This window comes from Eurytemora carolleeae, unplaced genomic scaffold (genome assembly GCF_000591075.1).
Source record: "Eurytemora carolleeae unplaced genomic scaffold, Eaff_2.0 scaffold64, whole genome shotgun sequence".
Lineage (NCBI taxonomy): Eukaryota > Metazoa > Arthropoda > Copepoda > Calanoida > Temoridae > Eurytemora > Eurytemora carolleeae.
Genome location: NW_019396205.1, coordinates 724605 through 741520, shown reverse-complemented (window position 1 = coordinate 741520; position 16916 = coordinate 724605). Strand labels below are relative to the sequence as shown.

The 16916-nt window shown below is 32.8% G+C and overlaps 1 protein-coding gene across 1 annotated transcript in view; it reads right to left on the bottom strand.

Moving 5' to 3' along the window:
• Positions 1–369: 369 nt before the first annotated feature.
• LOC111698088 (cAMP-specific 3',5'-cyclic phosphodiesterase 4C) overlaps positions 370–16916 on the bottom strand; it is a gene marked incomplete in the record, with an annotated part of 35529 nt that continues 18982 nt past the window's right edge. Inside the window, 12 exon segments of the mRNA XM_023468325.1 lie at positions 370–736; positions 1584–1753; positions 4214–4327; positions 5739–6016; positions 8258–8357; positions 8819–8983; positions 10911–10992; positions 13175–13275; positions 14116–14334; positions 16056–16168; positions 16564–16625; positions 16703–16801. Coding sequence (XP_023324093.1) covers positions 553–736; positions 1584–1753; positions 4214–4327; positions 5739–6016; positions 8258–8357; positions 8819–8983; positions 10911–10992; positions 13175–13275; positions 14116–14334; positions 16056–16168; positions 16564–16625; positions 16703–16801 — 1687 coding nt within the window.

Sequence of the window (16916 nt, the reverse complement as noted above, 5' to 3'; positions counted from 1 at the left end):
TATTTCCAACTTTATAAAATAATATTCCATATCGTGTATATACATTTGACGTACACAGATAATCCGAATTCATACCTGATGTTTGAGATCACAAACAGATTGTGTTTTTTCTGTTTCATAACAATTTTTATAAAAAAAATCATCAGGAAACCAACAGAAATACCAATGTCGAAAAAACTGTAAACTTTTATTTAATTAATTAAGAGCAAAAAGTACTGCTTTATTTCAAGTTGGTTGAACCACTTTTGCTAGTCTTAAAAAAAATCTGTATATGCCATTGGTCCTAGATAACCTTGGCAGAGAAGTAAGTTTAAGAAATGCTGAATAAGCAGAAACTTTAAAGATTATATATTAAATAAATCTTAAAGATAAATCAAAACAGTAACATATGTATTAGATATTTATAATATACAATTTTACATACATTTAACAAATATAGGTCTCTTACGTTGTCAATATAATAAATATTCCAATTATTGTGAGGAGAAACATGAACCTAAACCAGGAATCTTAAATTAGGAGTTCAGCTCCGAACCTTCTTATTTCTCAGGGTCATGGTTCCTCCTCCTCTTTAGGGGACGCTTCTTCACAAGGATTCTCTAGCTCAGGGTCGTCTTCATCATCGTCGGGAGAGCGTAAAACGTTCTCATCTAGTTCGTCCTCGTCCTCGTTGCTCCCTTCCTTTAGCTCCAGGGTATCCAAGGGACTGGTGGGGATCATATTCTCATACCAGGCCCTTAAATATATATATATATATATGTTATCTACTTTTCAATAGATCCAATACGCTACCCCTTCCTGCGGTGCAGGGGGAGGAGAGAGGGGGGATTAAAAATTTGAATACTAAGCTGGATTTGGGTTCAAATATCCCTAGGTTTGCACTCTACTCAGATGATGCTTAAGTTGCAATAAAATGAATATTAAAGGGGATCCGCTGTTTTATTGACACTTTCTTGGAGAGAATTCAATCTCAGTTAGGAGGAGAGCGAGTTTGAGGAGTGAAGAGTGCCATGTAGGTGTAAGGCTGGTGCATTAATATAAAATTTGAATTTATGTATGAATTACAAATTAAAGCAAAGTTCTGTGGCTCGTGTGCCTAGAGGAGGGATTTTTATTAATATTTTTAGGTTTTAGTAGACCTTATATATATGGGCTTTACTGATCTCCTCTGAGTAAGTTTTAGTACATCTAATCTCCCCGGAGTAAGGTTTAGTCAACCTTTTCTCTAGGGTTCTTTGATATACCTGGAGTAAGTTCTAGTACACCTAATCTCTAGGGTTCCCTGATCTCCTCGGAGTAAGGTTTAGTATAACTGATCTCCAGTGTTCCCTAATATACCTGGCGTAAGGTTTAGCAAACCTGGTCTCCAGGTTTCCCTGATATACGTGGAGTAAGGTTTAGTAAACCTGGTCTCCAGGTTTTTCGATATATCTGGAGTAAGTTTTAGTACACCTAATCTCTAAGGTTCCCTGATCTCCCCGGAGTAAGGTTTAATAAGCCTGGTCTCCATGTTTCTCGATATACCTGGAGTAAGACTTAGTATGCCTGTTCTCCAGGGCTCTCTGATCTACACGGAATCATACCTGTTCTCTTCCAGGGTTTCAAGGATCTGTTGTGCATCAGGATAGACGAGCTCCGCCCAGGTTTCCCATAGAGGATGCACAATATAGTTGATGAACCCAACCTGGGACTTCTCTATTGTGACGTTGTCCCTGTCACACATCGGTGATACATCCATCCCGGCCTCCTTCTCCTAGAATTCATTCAATTATAAAAAAACTGAAACTTAAAGAATGTAAAAATTATAAGTCTTTAAAAAGTCTGGAATTCCCAAGGAGTATGGAATAGAAGGGAGATACAACTGACGCGGCCCGCCCTACCATATGATTATACATGCGTTGCAGACGGTACTCCATTTTTATAAGAAATATTCAAAATAGGTTATTGTATACGCGGTAATTGTACATCAGACAAATATTTCTTATTTAAATGAAGTACCGTTTGCAAAGCAAGTATAATCATATGGTAGGGTGGGCCGCCTCAGTTGTATCTCCCTTCTATACATACTCCTTCGGAATTACACATTTTACCAATTTTTTTAATAATTGGAAACCCAACTTAGCAGGCCTTTCCGCGCTTAAAGATGATCCTGAGGCCCCAAATAATCAGATAATTTCTGTTAGATAAATTGTTGCCTGAAACCTCGGTTTTCTTGAAAGGTTCGTGATTTTCTGAATATTTTCGTTATTGTTCTAATGACTTAAAATATTTGATCATTTGGAAAAACTTATAATTAAGGGGGAGGGGGGAGGGGGGGAGAAGAGTTATAGAACTAAAACAATTCACAAATCTTTTATAAGAGAGAAACTTATCTTTAAGCCTAACTATATAATATTATACTTTGATTGATTAATCAAATTAAGAAGATTTAGAGAGATAGAGATAAAACTTTATTTAGAGGCGGAACTTTATAAATCTGGGTGGCAATGAAACTTAAATTCGGAAATAAACTTTCTCTTCTATTATTTTGGCAATTTATCTTTTGTCATTAAATTTATTTACTCTTTTTCTGCTTCCCAATTCTTATTTTTGAAGTGTTAAATTCAAAAGCTATTTTGTACTTTTTTGTTTCGAAAACTAATAAACGGGTTATGGGTTTAAATAGTTTTGAAATGAACAATATAAAATTGGACATCATACGTTCCTAATATCTTCGCTAGTATTGGAAGTACAAACAAGGCGGACAACATCTTGGAAATCCCAGAACTAGGGGAATTTTTTGCTCGATGTGTTAAGGTTGTCGAATGAACGCTGCAAATTATTTTAATGATAAAAGACGATCTTCAGGTCGTTGCTCAACAGTAATGTTTGGTGGGACACCCTTTACTTGAAGACTTCTGGCAAAATTTGAGGAGAAAGAGAAAATCAAATTGAATTAAATATATATTTGGAGAATATGAACTGTCAAACTGAACAGATTAAAACTTTCTCAATCCATGATTTCATTTCGATCAGGAATTATGTTGGAAATTATTTTAAATACAGTTTTATAACATTTATTGAAAGGTCTAATATACTTTTCTGAAATGATAAATCCAAAATCTTTTCTCTTTAAAATGTTGTTCTGGAAAAACAGAGAAAATGAAAATTTATTTGGTGACAAGTTATACATTGACATTTTTCATCAATAAATAAAAAATATAGAAAATGAAAAAGATGCGCATTCACCTTGTCCTACTTCATAAATACTTGTCCTCATCAAGCGTTACCTTGGCCTACTCTAATATTATCTTGTCCTACTTCAATATTACCTGGCCCTACTTCAATATTAACTTGTCCTACTCTAATATAATCTTGTCCTACCCTACTCCAATATTATCTTGTCCTAATCTAACATAATCTTGTCCTACTCCAATATTACCTTGTCCTACTCTAATATTATCTTGTCCTACTCTAATATTATCTTGTCCCCATCCAGTATTACCTTGTCCTACTCTAATATTATCTAGTCCTACTATATTATTATCTTTTCCGACTCCAATAATACCTCTTCCAACTCTTAAAACTATCTTGTCCTACTCCTAATATTATGTTGTCCCCATCTAGTATTACCTGGTCCTACTCTAATATTATCTTGTCCTACTCTAATATTATCTAGTCCTACTCTATTACTATCTTTTCCTACTCCAATATTACCTCGTCCTACTCTTAAAACTATCTTGTCCTCCTATTAATATTATCTGCTCCCCATCCAGTATTACCTGGTCCTACTCTAATACTACCTTGTCCTACTCCAATATTAACTTGTCCTACTCCAATATAATTGTCCTTCTCCAATATAATTGTCCTCCTCCAATATTAACTTGTCCTACTCCAATATAATTGTCCTCCTCCAATATTAACTTGTTCTACTCCAATATAATTGTCCTTCTCCAATATCAACTTGTCCTACTCCAATATAATTGTCCTCCTCCAATATTAACTTATCCTACTCCAACATTAACTTGTCCTACTCCAATATTAACTTGTCCTACTCCAATATTATCTTGTCTTACTCTAATATCATCTTGTCCTACTCCAATATTAACTTGTCCTACTCCAATATTATCTTGTCCTACTCCAATATTAACTTGTCCTACTCCAATATTAACTTGTCCTACTCCAATATTAACTTGTCCTTCTCTAATATTAACTTGTCCTACTCCAATATTACCTTATCTCCCTGCATAAAGAACTCGTCCATGATCCTGTCCACCCAGAGCCTGTAGAGCTTCAAAGGTTTGGTTGGGTTGGATAGGTCGGAGCAATGAACCATATTCTGTAGAACCTATATTAAATATGAATAAGATAATTATTCAAACATCATCTTTAAAATCTTAATTCATGTCACCTTCTGGCTTTTACACAAAACTATCTAATGTCTCAGGCATATCTATTTTAGTAATTGAATTTCAACTAATTTTGCTTTCTGGAAATCCAAAAACTATTGGAAAAGACAGACTGTGAGAAAAAAACAATACTTGATTTTTTTTGCAGATTCTTGAATTTAAGTCCAAAAATTTTTAAAAAAATTATGAGAAGCCATAAATAAAGTAACGACAATAAGAATAAGCAAAAAAAGGTGTACCCCCCCCCCCCGGCCTGGGCCATGCATTATTGGCTTTTGAAAGGTGAGTAGGAATAAGGTTACGTTAAATATATTTCAATTTCAGAAGGATTTAAAGTTAATGTTAACAAACAGGTGTTCAACTTTACCAAAACGTTGATTCTGTGAACACTTTGTACCCCCCCCCTCTCCCCTCCCACCAGCATCCACGTTATAGTTTATTCTTCCTCCCTTGCACACAATAGTGTAATCTATACTTCCATAAACTCTATGGCCCATGAAATTAAAAGTAAAAATGGCAATTTGACAAAATCTATAAATTATTTTATTAATATTATTATTTTATTTATTTCGAGAAAGAGTTTATAAAAGGGTTTACTGGTTTACATGGAAACCATTTTTGTTGTAAACGAGATGAAATAATCTTGATGCATTCTTTAACGAATAAGGACCGTAACTGAGCGGTTGACTGTGATCACGGGGGGGGGGGGGGCACCGCACCTGTTGGATCAGATTTTTGATGAATTTCTTAATTTTTTAAAGATAAAACAGTGTCTATAAGTCAGAAAGGTTGGCTTCAGATTGGAATTTTAGTGAAGGAGAAGAAAAAAATTAAGCTTTCTATATGTTCTATGAAATTACATAAAAAATTTTTAATTACTACAACGATATAATGAAAATTAAGCCAAATTCATGCAGTTCCAAAACAAATTGTAAAAATGTTCTGTAATTAGAAAACTTCAAAATTAAGATAAAAATATAGATTTTTCTTTTTTACTATTTTTCATTCTAGTTTCCTGTTCAATACTTTTTAAATTCTCAGTTACGTTATATTTATGTATTTTGATTGAGCATAGCTAGGACGTATTTAGCTTCAGTCTAGCTTAGGAGCTGGTCAAGGTCGTATAATAAATGAGATAACTCTCGATGTGCTCCAATGTACGGAAAATGTCATATGACGACACTATCGCCTTTGTAATTAGTGACGCCAAGCTGGTATACCTGGATCCTATCATTGTAATTAGTGGCGCCAAGCTGCATGGTATACCTGGATCCTATCATTGTAATTAGTGGCGCCAAGCTGGTATACCTGGATCCTATCATTGTAATTAGTGACGCCAAGCTGGTATACCTGGATCCTATCATTGTAATTATCCAGGAGGAGAACTCCGCTACCAGCAACCTTCTTCGTCTCAACCATAGTCTTCAGGTCCGCCAGCAGGCTCATGTGCTTACTCATATCCGTCGCGAGCACCATGTCGATCATCATCTTTCGAACCGACATCCTCTGCTTGTTCGACAAGGCGGAGAGAATGTCGCAGTTTTGATTCTGAAGAATTTTTGATGCGACCGCGAGATGATGGTTTTCTAGAACAGATTCATCGTTGTACATCAGGGCCAGCTCAGAACCTTAAATAAAATTCAGTGAGACCCAAAAATCTGTGGAAAAGGAACACGACAATTAAACTTAAGTTTTGAATATGAAATTAAGCAATTGTACAGTGTACACAAACCCATTTCACTTACTTTCATTGTTCTAAAACAGTTCTGCTTTATACCAACATCAAATACACATATAGATATAGACTTCTTCCTAATCCACAGTTCTATGGATTCCATTGTAGATTACATTTAATACGTACATTAAACGCTGATGAAGGTTGTGCCAATGACGATATCTAAATTGACTTAAAGGGACTGTGAACGTAATTTATAGAGTGGCATAACCGATTCACAATCTTACCCTTTAAACCTTTGTTTAACAAAATGTGATGGAGTAATCCACGATTTTCAAAATTAATATTGATTAGGTTTAAATGCAGTATTCTATAAATTGCCGATTTGTGCTGTAAAATTATAGAAATTATATCGTTTTATGATCAGTATAAAACGACGATTCTTCCTCATTTTTAATCTGATGAAGGGACAAACGATACCGTTGTTAATCGGACATGTAAAGGTTTAATTCAAGGGTTACCTAAAACTACGTCGACAATCTCAAATAATTATAATGCAAAGATAGTTATTTCAGATGTGTACGCAATTTTAGTACTGCAGTGTACTGTCTCTGGGCGGTAAAGTAAACACAAGATGGATGTCACTGACATGGATCCATTTTCACATAAAAAATCAATGAAATATTCTGGTCATAGGAAACTATTATGTAAATTATCAAAATTTTCAAAATTAAACGCTTTTATCCTCCTCGGATACAGAGTAACATGATGCATCTATTCTTGTTTACAAACACCGCCCAGAGAGAACTGGTTTCAATATGTACGCAGAGAATACTCAATTAACAGCAATTAACTTTCCTTCCCTTTTTACCTTGGAAAATCTCATAAAAAGACAAATATTTAGTTTAAGAAAAAATTGAATGATTCCTAATTTTTCCAAAATGAGGTTCCAAATCTGATTTTAAAATTTTTAGACCATTTAGGGTAATATTCATAATATATTCACAGCTTGATCAAGTTTTTATGATTTTTTGAGAATGTTACTAGTTACAAGATCAGTGACAACTATCTGTATTTTTGAGGAATCCTAATTTTTCTTATTTTGGGAATCCTTCCTGTTTGTTTGGAACATCCTATTTTATCTAAAGGTACTGTAGAGTAATTTCAAATGATCCTTCATTGAAAGAATTACATGTTCGATTCACAACGAAACACTATGAACCTTTGTCTGGGCATAAATGATGGAGATATTCTTATTTTCCTCTCCGATAATTATAAATTTAAATGATGGATTCTCTAGTAAACTCACTTTCGTATTTGTAAAGCAGAGACAGGAAGAAAATTGACTCAATTTATCTGTTTTAAAAATAGAAAAAAAGACTTTTGCCTGTTCGATAAATTTAAGTCCTGAATTTCCAATACGAATAAGCTGTTTTAAGAAGCAATAAGAAATCATATACTATAATCTCTGTATACTTGTTATTCAGTACACAGCTACACAATCCCAATAAAATAAAACTTCTCTCCGCTAACTGTAACTTCTAACTTCTCAACAGGAGGAAAACAATGCATTATTAATCAGGAGAGGATTACAAGACTGAGAAAATAAAAACCGGAAATGAATTGAAAATGGACATTCTTTTTTTTTACGTCATCGTTAATGAAAAAGTGTCTAATTAGTAATATATGATATAGAAATAAAATAACGCGTATAATTACTAGTATTGATTAACACGTATTTACTTACTAGTATTGATAAACACGTGTATAATTAATAGTATTGATTAACACCTGTATACTTACTAGTATTGATAAACACGTGTATTCTTACTAATATTGATAAACACGTGTATACTTACTAGTATTGATAAACACGTGTATACTTACTATTATTGATAAACACGTGTATTCTTACTAGTATTGATAAACACGTGTATACGTACTAGTATTGATAAACACGTGTATACTTACTAGCAGAGGCGTATTCAGGGAGGGCTATGGGGGCTAAGCCCCCCTGAACCAGTAAGATCTATTGATTTCAGGGAGTTTTCAGGCCCCAACGGGTGCTGAGCCCCTCCCTGGAAAGAAAAAAAAATTAAGCCCCCCCTGGACAAATTCCTGAATACGCCCCTGCTTACTAGTATTGATAAACACGTGTATACTTACTAATATTGATAAACACGTGTATACTTACTAGTATTGATAAGGTACTGATTAGTGAGTCCTGGATGATCAACATCATGAACAGAACTAGCGAGTAGAGCAGCAAGTTCCTCAAGAGGAGTAAATACACCCTGAACATAAGAAAACATTAGAAAACAGTCTGGAAGAAAAAAATATACTTTAAATGTTTAATAAATCGGGAGATGTGACCGCACCAGTTCAGTTAATGGAAAAAAATAAAAAATCACCCCTGCATCAATGAATCAAGTTTTTTTTTCAAAAGAAAAAAATGTGCAATCTTAATGATTTTACAGTCTTGCTTTGGACATTATAAAAATAATCATGATTTTTAATATAAATCTATTTAAATTTAAAAGGTTACATGTTAGAGGTTAAGCACTCTGATGTACTGGAGATGTCGTCTCCATTCAAATTCTGTTTTGTGACGTCAGTATGTTTTTCTAAGACTCATATATATATTGCGGCCATTGCTCATACAACATGAACAAAATTATAAACTAGAAACATTATAATCTTGGACTAGACGGACATCTCCAATAAAAATGTTTCCGACTGGTTTTCTAATCTCTACCTCTAGAGCTGGAGAGCGGAGAAGGATATGTGTGGATTGGGTAACATCTGCAGCATGGTAGTTGTTATGATAGGGAACATGTTTCAGGTAGTGATCTTCTAGGGTCATCAGGAAGTTTATCAGGGTATCACCAGGAATACGGAAACTCCGGGATATATCACGGTCCTAAAAATATCAGGGTATCACCAGGAATACGGAAACTCCGAGATATATCACGATCCTACAAATATCAGGGTATCACCAGGAATACGGAAACTCCGAGATATATCACGATCCTACAAATATCAGGGTATCACCAGGAATACGGAAACTCCGGGATATATCACGGTCCTACAAATATCATGGTATCACTAGGAATACTGAAACTCCGGGATATTTCACGGTCCTACAAATATCATGGTATCACTATGCAGGAAGGAGATGCGGAGCATTGACAATTCTACATATATATATATTTACACATTTTTTATCTTTAATTCTGTTTTCTTTCATCACGCAATGCATTATTCATTCTGGCATAATTTATTATAATTTGATTCAATGTTTTTTTATTTATTCATTAATTAGATTAATTGTCAGCAGAATACATCTCTCTCTCTCTCTCTAATTAAGAGACTTGCTTTATCCATGTTGGAATTACAAATATTACCATGGATATCTTTCTTTATATACAATATGGGTATATATAGATATTAAGTGGGATATTTATATCTATGATGATGGTTCAATTTACCTTGTTAAGGGTAAATCAAGATGATGATTATACACTACACAATATCGTAGAGAAAACATATCTTTTACTATTTCTTATTTACAGCAAACATATACTACATAATATGGTGCAAAATACATATTTAGAAATTATTATTATATTAAGATGGTGCTGAAAAAGATATTAGTCAAATCTTTCTTTGTTTTTTCGCAAATTTAAAAAAAGCAATTATTTTAAAGTGTTAAATTCTGAAAATTTCTCCATTGTTGTTAGAGCTAGAAATACTCAAATTACTTATCTAGACAAACCACAAACGATAATAATCAGTTTTCAGTAACAAAAACATGGATATCTAATTCAGAAAAGGCTTTTAAGGGTATCGTTGTAAATCGGACATACCACTCTATCAATGGAGAGAGACTTAAAATTACGTTTACATTTCTTTAAAGTTTTCAACTGAAAAGTTCCAAGTTATCCATTGTCCAGAACCTGGAGAGAATAGTTAAACTTGTCTATTGTAATCCTGGTTTATCTTAACATCAATAACACTTACTTAAAATACAATACTTCTGTTCCACAGAACTTCATGGAACTTTAGACGTAATTTCTTGTCATAAATATCAAATTCACAACGGCGAATGAATAAAATATTCTTAATTTTCTAGCTAAAAATCAAGTTTATTCAATTGTGGTTTCTTTGTAAAGTGATTCATGTGCAGAGACAGTGAAGAAAATTGTAAGACTTTAACACTTTAGATACTATATCTTTCTCATTAATACTTAGATTTGCTTTATATATAAGATAAATACATATCATCAAGGTAGTAATGCAAGGAAAGTTAATTGCAGTTACGTGTACTCTGTGTACATATTGAAACTGGGCGGAATTTGTAAACAAGAATAGATGCATGTGGTGTTCGTTTAGTATCAGAGGAGGATAAAAGCATTAAATTCGAATTTAATAAATTTGAGCCGCGTCTCAAATCCCCAAAAACCGGTTTCAATTGAGCGCCGGCTTAAATCTTGAAACATTGAATACGATTTTAAGTGGAACCAGCCATATTTGAGCCGCGGTTTAAATTCAAGCCCTGGCTCAAATTCTTTAAATTCGGCCTCTGTTTTCTATTGAATTTTTAAATGTAAAGAAGCTAAAAAGTACAGGAATGTTTTAAAATATTGTTCGGAATATTTTTATATATATATACATATAAATCAACATAGTCCAATCTAAGAACATTTTCGTGGTTCTGCCGAGTTAAACAATATATATTTAAGGAAAATCGGTCCAGGGGCTCCTAGGCTATGATCGTCTATACAAATCAAACAAACAAACAGACAGACAAACTCAGATTACTACTTTATATATATGTAGATTCCCACCTGGAATATTTTATAAGTAACACAGGTAAGAATTCTTTGATCCTTGATCAATTCTCCGGGAGCAAACACGTTCATTCCCCAGCTAAACAATAAACATTTTCTACATCATATTATATAAATATATCAACTATAATAAACCAAGTTTATAACGAGCTATTTGAACTATAGTAAAGCAAGTTTATAACTAATAAAACTGTAGTAAATTAAGTTTACAGCTATTTGAACTATAGTAAATCAAATTTATAACCATTATAACTATATTAAATAGTGTTATATTGTAACTAGCTATTTGAACTATAGCAAATTAAGTTTAAACACATTAAAACTATAGTAGATCAAGTTTATAACCATTAGAACTATAGTATATCTAGTTTATAACTATTAGAACTATAGTGGATCTAGTTTATAACTATTAGAACTATAGTGGATCTAGTTTATAACTATTAGAACTATAGTGGATCTAGTTTCTAACTATTAGAACTATAGTATATCTAGTTTATAACTATTAGAACTATAGTAGATCTAGTTTATAACAATTAGAACTATAGTAGATCTATTTTATAACCATTAGAACTATATTAGATCTAGCTTATTTGAACTATAGTGGATCTAGTTTATAACAATTAGAACTATAGTAGATCTAGTTTTTAACTATAGAACTATCGTAGATCTAGTTTATAACTATTAGACCTATAGTATATCTAGTTTATAACTATTAGAACTATAGTGGATCTAGTTTATAACTACTAGAACTATAGTTAATCAAATTTATAACTATTAGAACTATAGTGGATCTAGTCTATAATAATTAGAACTATAGTAAATTTAGTTATAACTATTACAACTATAGTGGATCTATTTTATAACCATTAGAACTATAGTAGATCAAGTTTATAACTATTAGAACTATAGTGGATCAAGTTTATAACTATTAGAACTATAGTGGATCAAGTTTATAACCATTAGAACTATAGTAGATCTAGTTTATAACTATTAGAACTATAGTGGATCAAGTTTATAACTATTAGAACTATAGTGGATCTAGTTTATAACCATTAGAACTATAGTAGATCTAGTTTATAACTATTTGAACTATAGTAAATTAAGTTAATAACTACTAGACTATAGTGAATCAAGTTTATAACTATTAGAAACTATAGTAGATCTATTTTAAAACCATTAGAACTATAGTAGATCTAGTTTATAACTATTAGAACTATAGTAAATCTAGTTTATAACTATTAGAACTATCGTAGATCTAGTTTAAAACAATTAGAACTATACTGGATCTAGTTTATAACTATTAGAACTATAGTAGATCTACTTTATAACTATTAGAACTATAGTAGATCTAGTTTATAACAATTAGAACTATAGTAGATCTAGTTTATAACTATTAGAACTATATAGTGGATCAAGTTTATAACTATTTCGATCACAATTTGATCTATTAACCATAAGGTTTTACGCTTTTTCTCTTTTGTACCTTTTCATAGGCGGATACGTTTTAAATAAATATTCAAAGATTTCAAAGATTGGTTCATATTTTCGGCTGAACAATATTGAAATCTTTAACAAAAATGTTTTTTGCTACGTATAAACAGAAAAAAATTCTCCAAATTGTTTATTCTGGGAAAAAATTTAACGATTTTTTCACTGAAAAAGCCACTGTGTTGTTGCAAAAAAATCATATACTTTTGAGAATTAAAACTTTGAATTCTGTTATATCAAATAATCTCAGTTTGAAATATCAAAGGTTTACACCAACAGGTTGGAAAATGGAAATATATAGGGGTGTTAAAATTTTAGTTTGTGGCAAAAACTCAGTTCCTTTATAGGGTTATTAAACGACGCTTTATCCGTTTTTTACTCGTCCAGTATGTAAACTCATGTATTTATATTAATATTTATATTTATATTTGTAAGCCCTGGGTAGCAGGTTTAGTCTGAAGAGCTCTTTGTGATCCATTAACCTGATTTTACACTGATGAGAACTACATAAACTAGAATGGCAGAACGGGATGGCGGGTTAGGGTTGTAAAGAGTAATTGAGGTTGGAGGGTATCCTAATTCTTGTATCATGTAGATTGTATACATATTTACATATACACATGTTTACATGCCGAATTCACAACGGTACACTTTAAATTGATAACTTAGTATACAGGCTATTATAATAAAATAAAGTTTTAAATGGTACCGTTGTGAATCGGTGTGTAACTCTGTAAATGGAGGATCACGTTGACTATAAAGATTAATTTTACCTGTTAACATCTATAAGAAGTGTGGCTAGTTCTGTTGGATGATTAGTATGTACTCCTAGTGCAGGTATACTACCCTCCAGGATACTGGGTTCAACCTCATCCTGAGAATATTAATAACCCTTGATTACAATCTCTTCATTAATAAATAGAAAACTAATTAAAATTCTCATAATTGAAATCTTGTTATTCTGTAAACAATAGCCTCTGAAATCTTGAAATTGGATTTACATATCTTTCTAAATTAGGACATTTCTCTTATTAATATATACTTTGTCTGTTTGTATCTAATTTTTATTTTCTCCATTCCTTCTTTATTATACTCTCTTTTCCTCCTCTTCATTCCCTCCTTCTTATCCTCTTTATTCCTTCCTTTTTATACTCTCCATTCCTTCATTTTTATACTCTTCATTCTCTCCTTCTTATCCTCTTCATTCCTTCGTTCTTATCCTCTTGATTTCTTTGTTCTTATCCTCTTCATTCCCTCCTTCTTATCCTATATATTCCTTCCTTCTTATCCTATCAAATACTTCCATCTTATCCTATCTATTCCTTCCTTCTTATCCTATCTCATCCTTCCTTCTTATCCTATCTATTCCTTCCTTCTTATCCTATATATTCCTACCATCTTTTCCTTTCTAATCCTTCTATCTTATTCTATCAATACCTTCCATCTTATTCTATTCATTTCTTCCTTTTTATCCACTCCATTCATTCTTTATCTTCATCTTTATGATGTCCTTGTTATCCTTTGATCATCAATTCTATTCAATCCATCCTTATTGTTATTTTCGTAAGTTTTACAACTACTACTATGATTCAGCAATACTCTCTCCTTTAATCTTTCATAACATTTTTTTCCCGCAAGTACTAATCCTCTTCAGTATTTCAGTTTTCTTTGATATCTTTCTTTTCCTTCTCCTTTTATATATCCTATTCCTAACCTGGTGAATTGTTATTTTCGACATAATTTTCTTCTTGCTGGAAACCTCGGGAGATGGTGTGTGTCTCCGAACCGTCTGGAAGGGTTCCTGTTCCTCTGTTCCTGGATCCATTTCGTGCTGTTTGTCAAGGAACGTGGAGAATATGTATTCTGAAATCTGGTTTCCAGATTTGGAACTCTCGGAGAACTGGGAGAGTTCCTTATTGAGCATCCGACGGAACTAAACAAACAATATTTAAAATTTTCAAAACTTGTCATCAATCTATATAAGAAAGCTCTTCATCTAGCTATTTGATATAACTATAGCTTGCCAAACGTCTGGGCCGAATGGGCTAAAACTTTTTAGGTAACCCTTGAGTAACCCGGGGGGTAAAAATAGCTAAAAAACAATCTAAATTTTCTTACTTAAAAAATTCGAATTTTTTTCTTAAAAAATCGATTTTTAAAAATCTAATTTTTTTTCTTCTCGATTAAAAAAATCCACGAGTAACGCCGGGCACTTCAGCTAGTAAATACGTATATCTACAATATTTCTGTGTATGTATTGTGACAAAAATAGAAACTGAAATCTTCCGATATAAATGGATTTTATTTTAAGATTTTAAAAGAAAATCGTGAAATTAAATTATAAAAAAGCACATATTTTCAAGGATCTATAGAATGAGGATCTATAGAACGTGTTGAATCTATAGAATGTTTAGGATCTATAGAATGTGTAGGAACTATAGAATGTGTAGGATCTATAGAATGTGTAGGATCCATAGAATGTGTAGTATCTATAGAATGTGTAGGATCTATACAGTGTGTAGGATCTTTAGAACATGTAGGATCCATAGAATATGTAGGATCTATAGAACGTGTAGGATCCATAGAATGTGTTGAATCTATATAATGTGTAGAATCTATAGAATGTGTAGGATCTATAGAATGTGTAGGATCTATAGAATGTGTAGGATCCATAGAATGTGTAGGAACTATAGAATGTGTAGGATCTACAGAATGTGTAGGATCCATAGAATGTGTAGTATCTATAGAATGTGTAGGATCTATAGAATGTGTAGGATCTTTAGAATGTGTAGGATCTTTAGAATGTGTAGGATCCATAGAATGTGTAGAATCTACAGAATGTGTAGGATCTATAGAATATGTAGGATCTATAGAATGTGTAGGATCTATAGAATGTGTAGGATCCATAGAATGTAGAATGTGTAGAACATAGAGTGTAGAATGTGTAGGATCTATAGAGGTAGAATCTGTAGGATATATAGAATGTAGAATGTGTATTGTGTAGGATATATAGTTTAGAATGTGTAGGATATATGGAGTGTAGAATGTGTAGGATACATAGAGTGTAGAATGTGTAGGATATAAAGAGTGTAGAATGTGCAGGATATATAGAGTGTAGAATGTGTAGGAAATATAGAGTTTAGAATATGTAGGATATATAGTGTAGAATGTGTAGGATATATAGAGTTTAGAATGTGTAGGAAATATAGAGTTTAGAATATGTAGGATATATAGTGTAGAATGTGTAGGATATATAGTGTAGAATGTGTAGGATATATAGTGTAGAATGTGTAGGATATATAGAGTTTAGAATATGTAGGATATATAGTGTAGAATGTGTAGGATATATAGTGTAGAATGTGTAGGATATATAGAGTGTAGAATGTGTAGGATATATAGAGTGTAGAATGGGTAGGATATATAGTGTAGAATGTGTAGAATCTATAGAGGGTAGAATGTGTAGGATCTATAGAGTGTAGAATGTGTAGGATATATAGAGTGTAGAATGGGTAGGATATAAAGAGTGCAGAATGTGTAGGATCTATAGAGTGTAGAATATGTAGGATATATCGAGTGTAGAATGTGTAGGATATATAGTGTGCAGAATGGTTAGAGAGAATGATTAGGGTTTGATTATATAATTTATTTACTGACTTTGTTACTGGCCAGGTCGGAGACACTTCTATGTGTTTGCATGGTTTCAAGTTGATCTAGACACCAATCCAGCTCCTCCAGGGTTTCTAGAGCTAGCCTCATGTTGATCTCATCTAAACATAAGATACTTTGTAATGTTTATGTATTAAATAATCTTTTATTCAGAAGATTTCCTGTATTCCTCTTTATCCCCATTTATCCTGTATCATCATATATCCTCATGTATCTCCCTAGGTATCTGCCTCTACTCTTGTATCTTTCAACCCCCCTGTATCTCCGGGTTCCCCATGTATCTCCCTACGTATCTCCAGGTGCCACTGTATCTCCAGCTGTTCCCCATGTATCTCCCTAGGTATCTCCCTCTACTCTTGTATCTTTAAACCCCCCTGTATCTCCAGGTTCCCCATGTATCTCCCTACGTATCTCCAGGTGCCCTTGTATCTCCAGGTTCCCCATGTGTCTCCCGAGGTATCTCCAGGTGCCCCTGTAACCCTGCTTCTCCATGTACCTGTTCCTGCTCTGTGCAAACTAGCGTTGGATTCTCGAGTATTTGTTCTTTCATTCCTATTCCTGGGAATAACAATTTCGGATTAAATCTTTTTTTAATATTTTACTTAATTAAGATAAATTATAATTAGGACTCTTACTTTGCGGGTAGGTTTGTGAGTGAAATATAGTTAGATCTGACAGTACGTAGGCTAGCCAGGATCTGAGCGAAGGGGGTAACGATAAGATCCTCGTTGTGTCTGCCAATGTAGAATTATCATTAATACATTTTTTCAATACCATTTTTAATAATCCTTAAGGATGGTGTTTTTCAATAATTTCTTTTTTGTTGATACGTTTTTATGATTTTTTGAG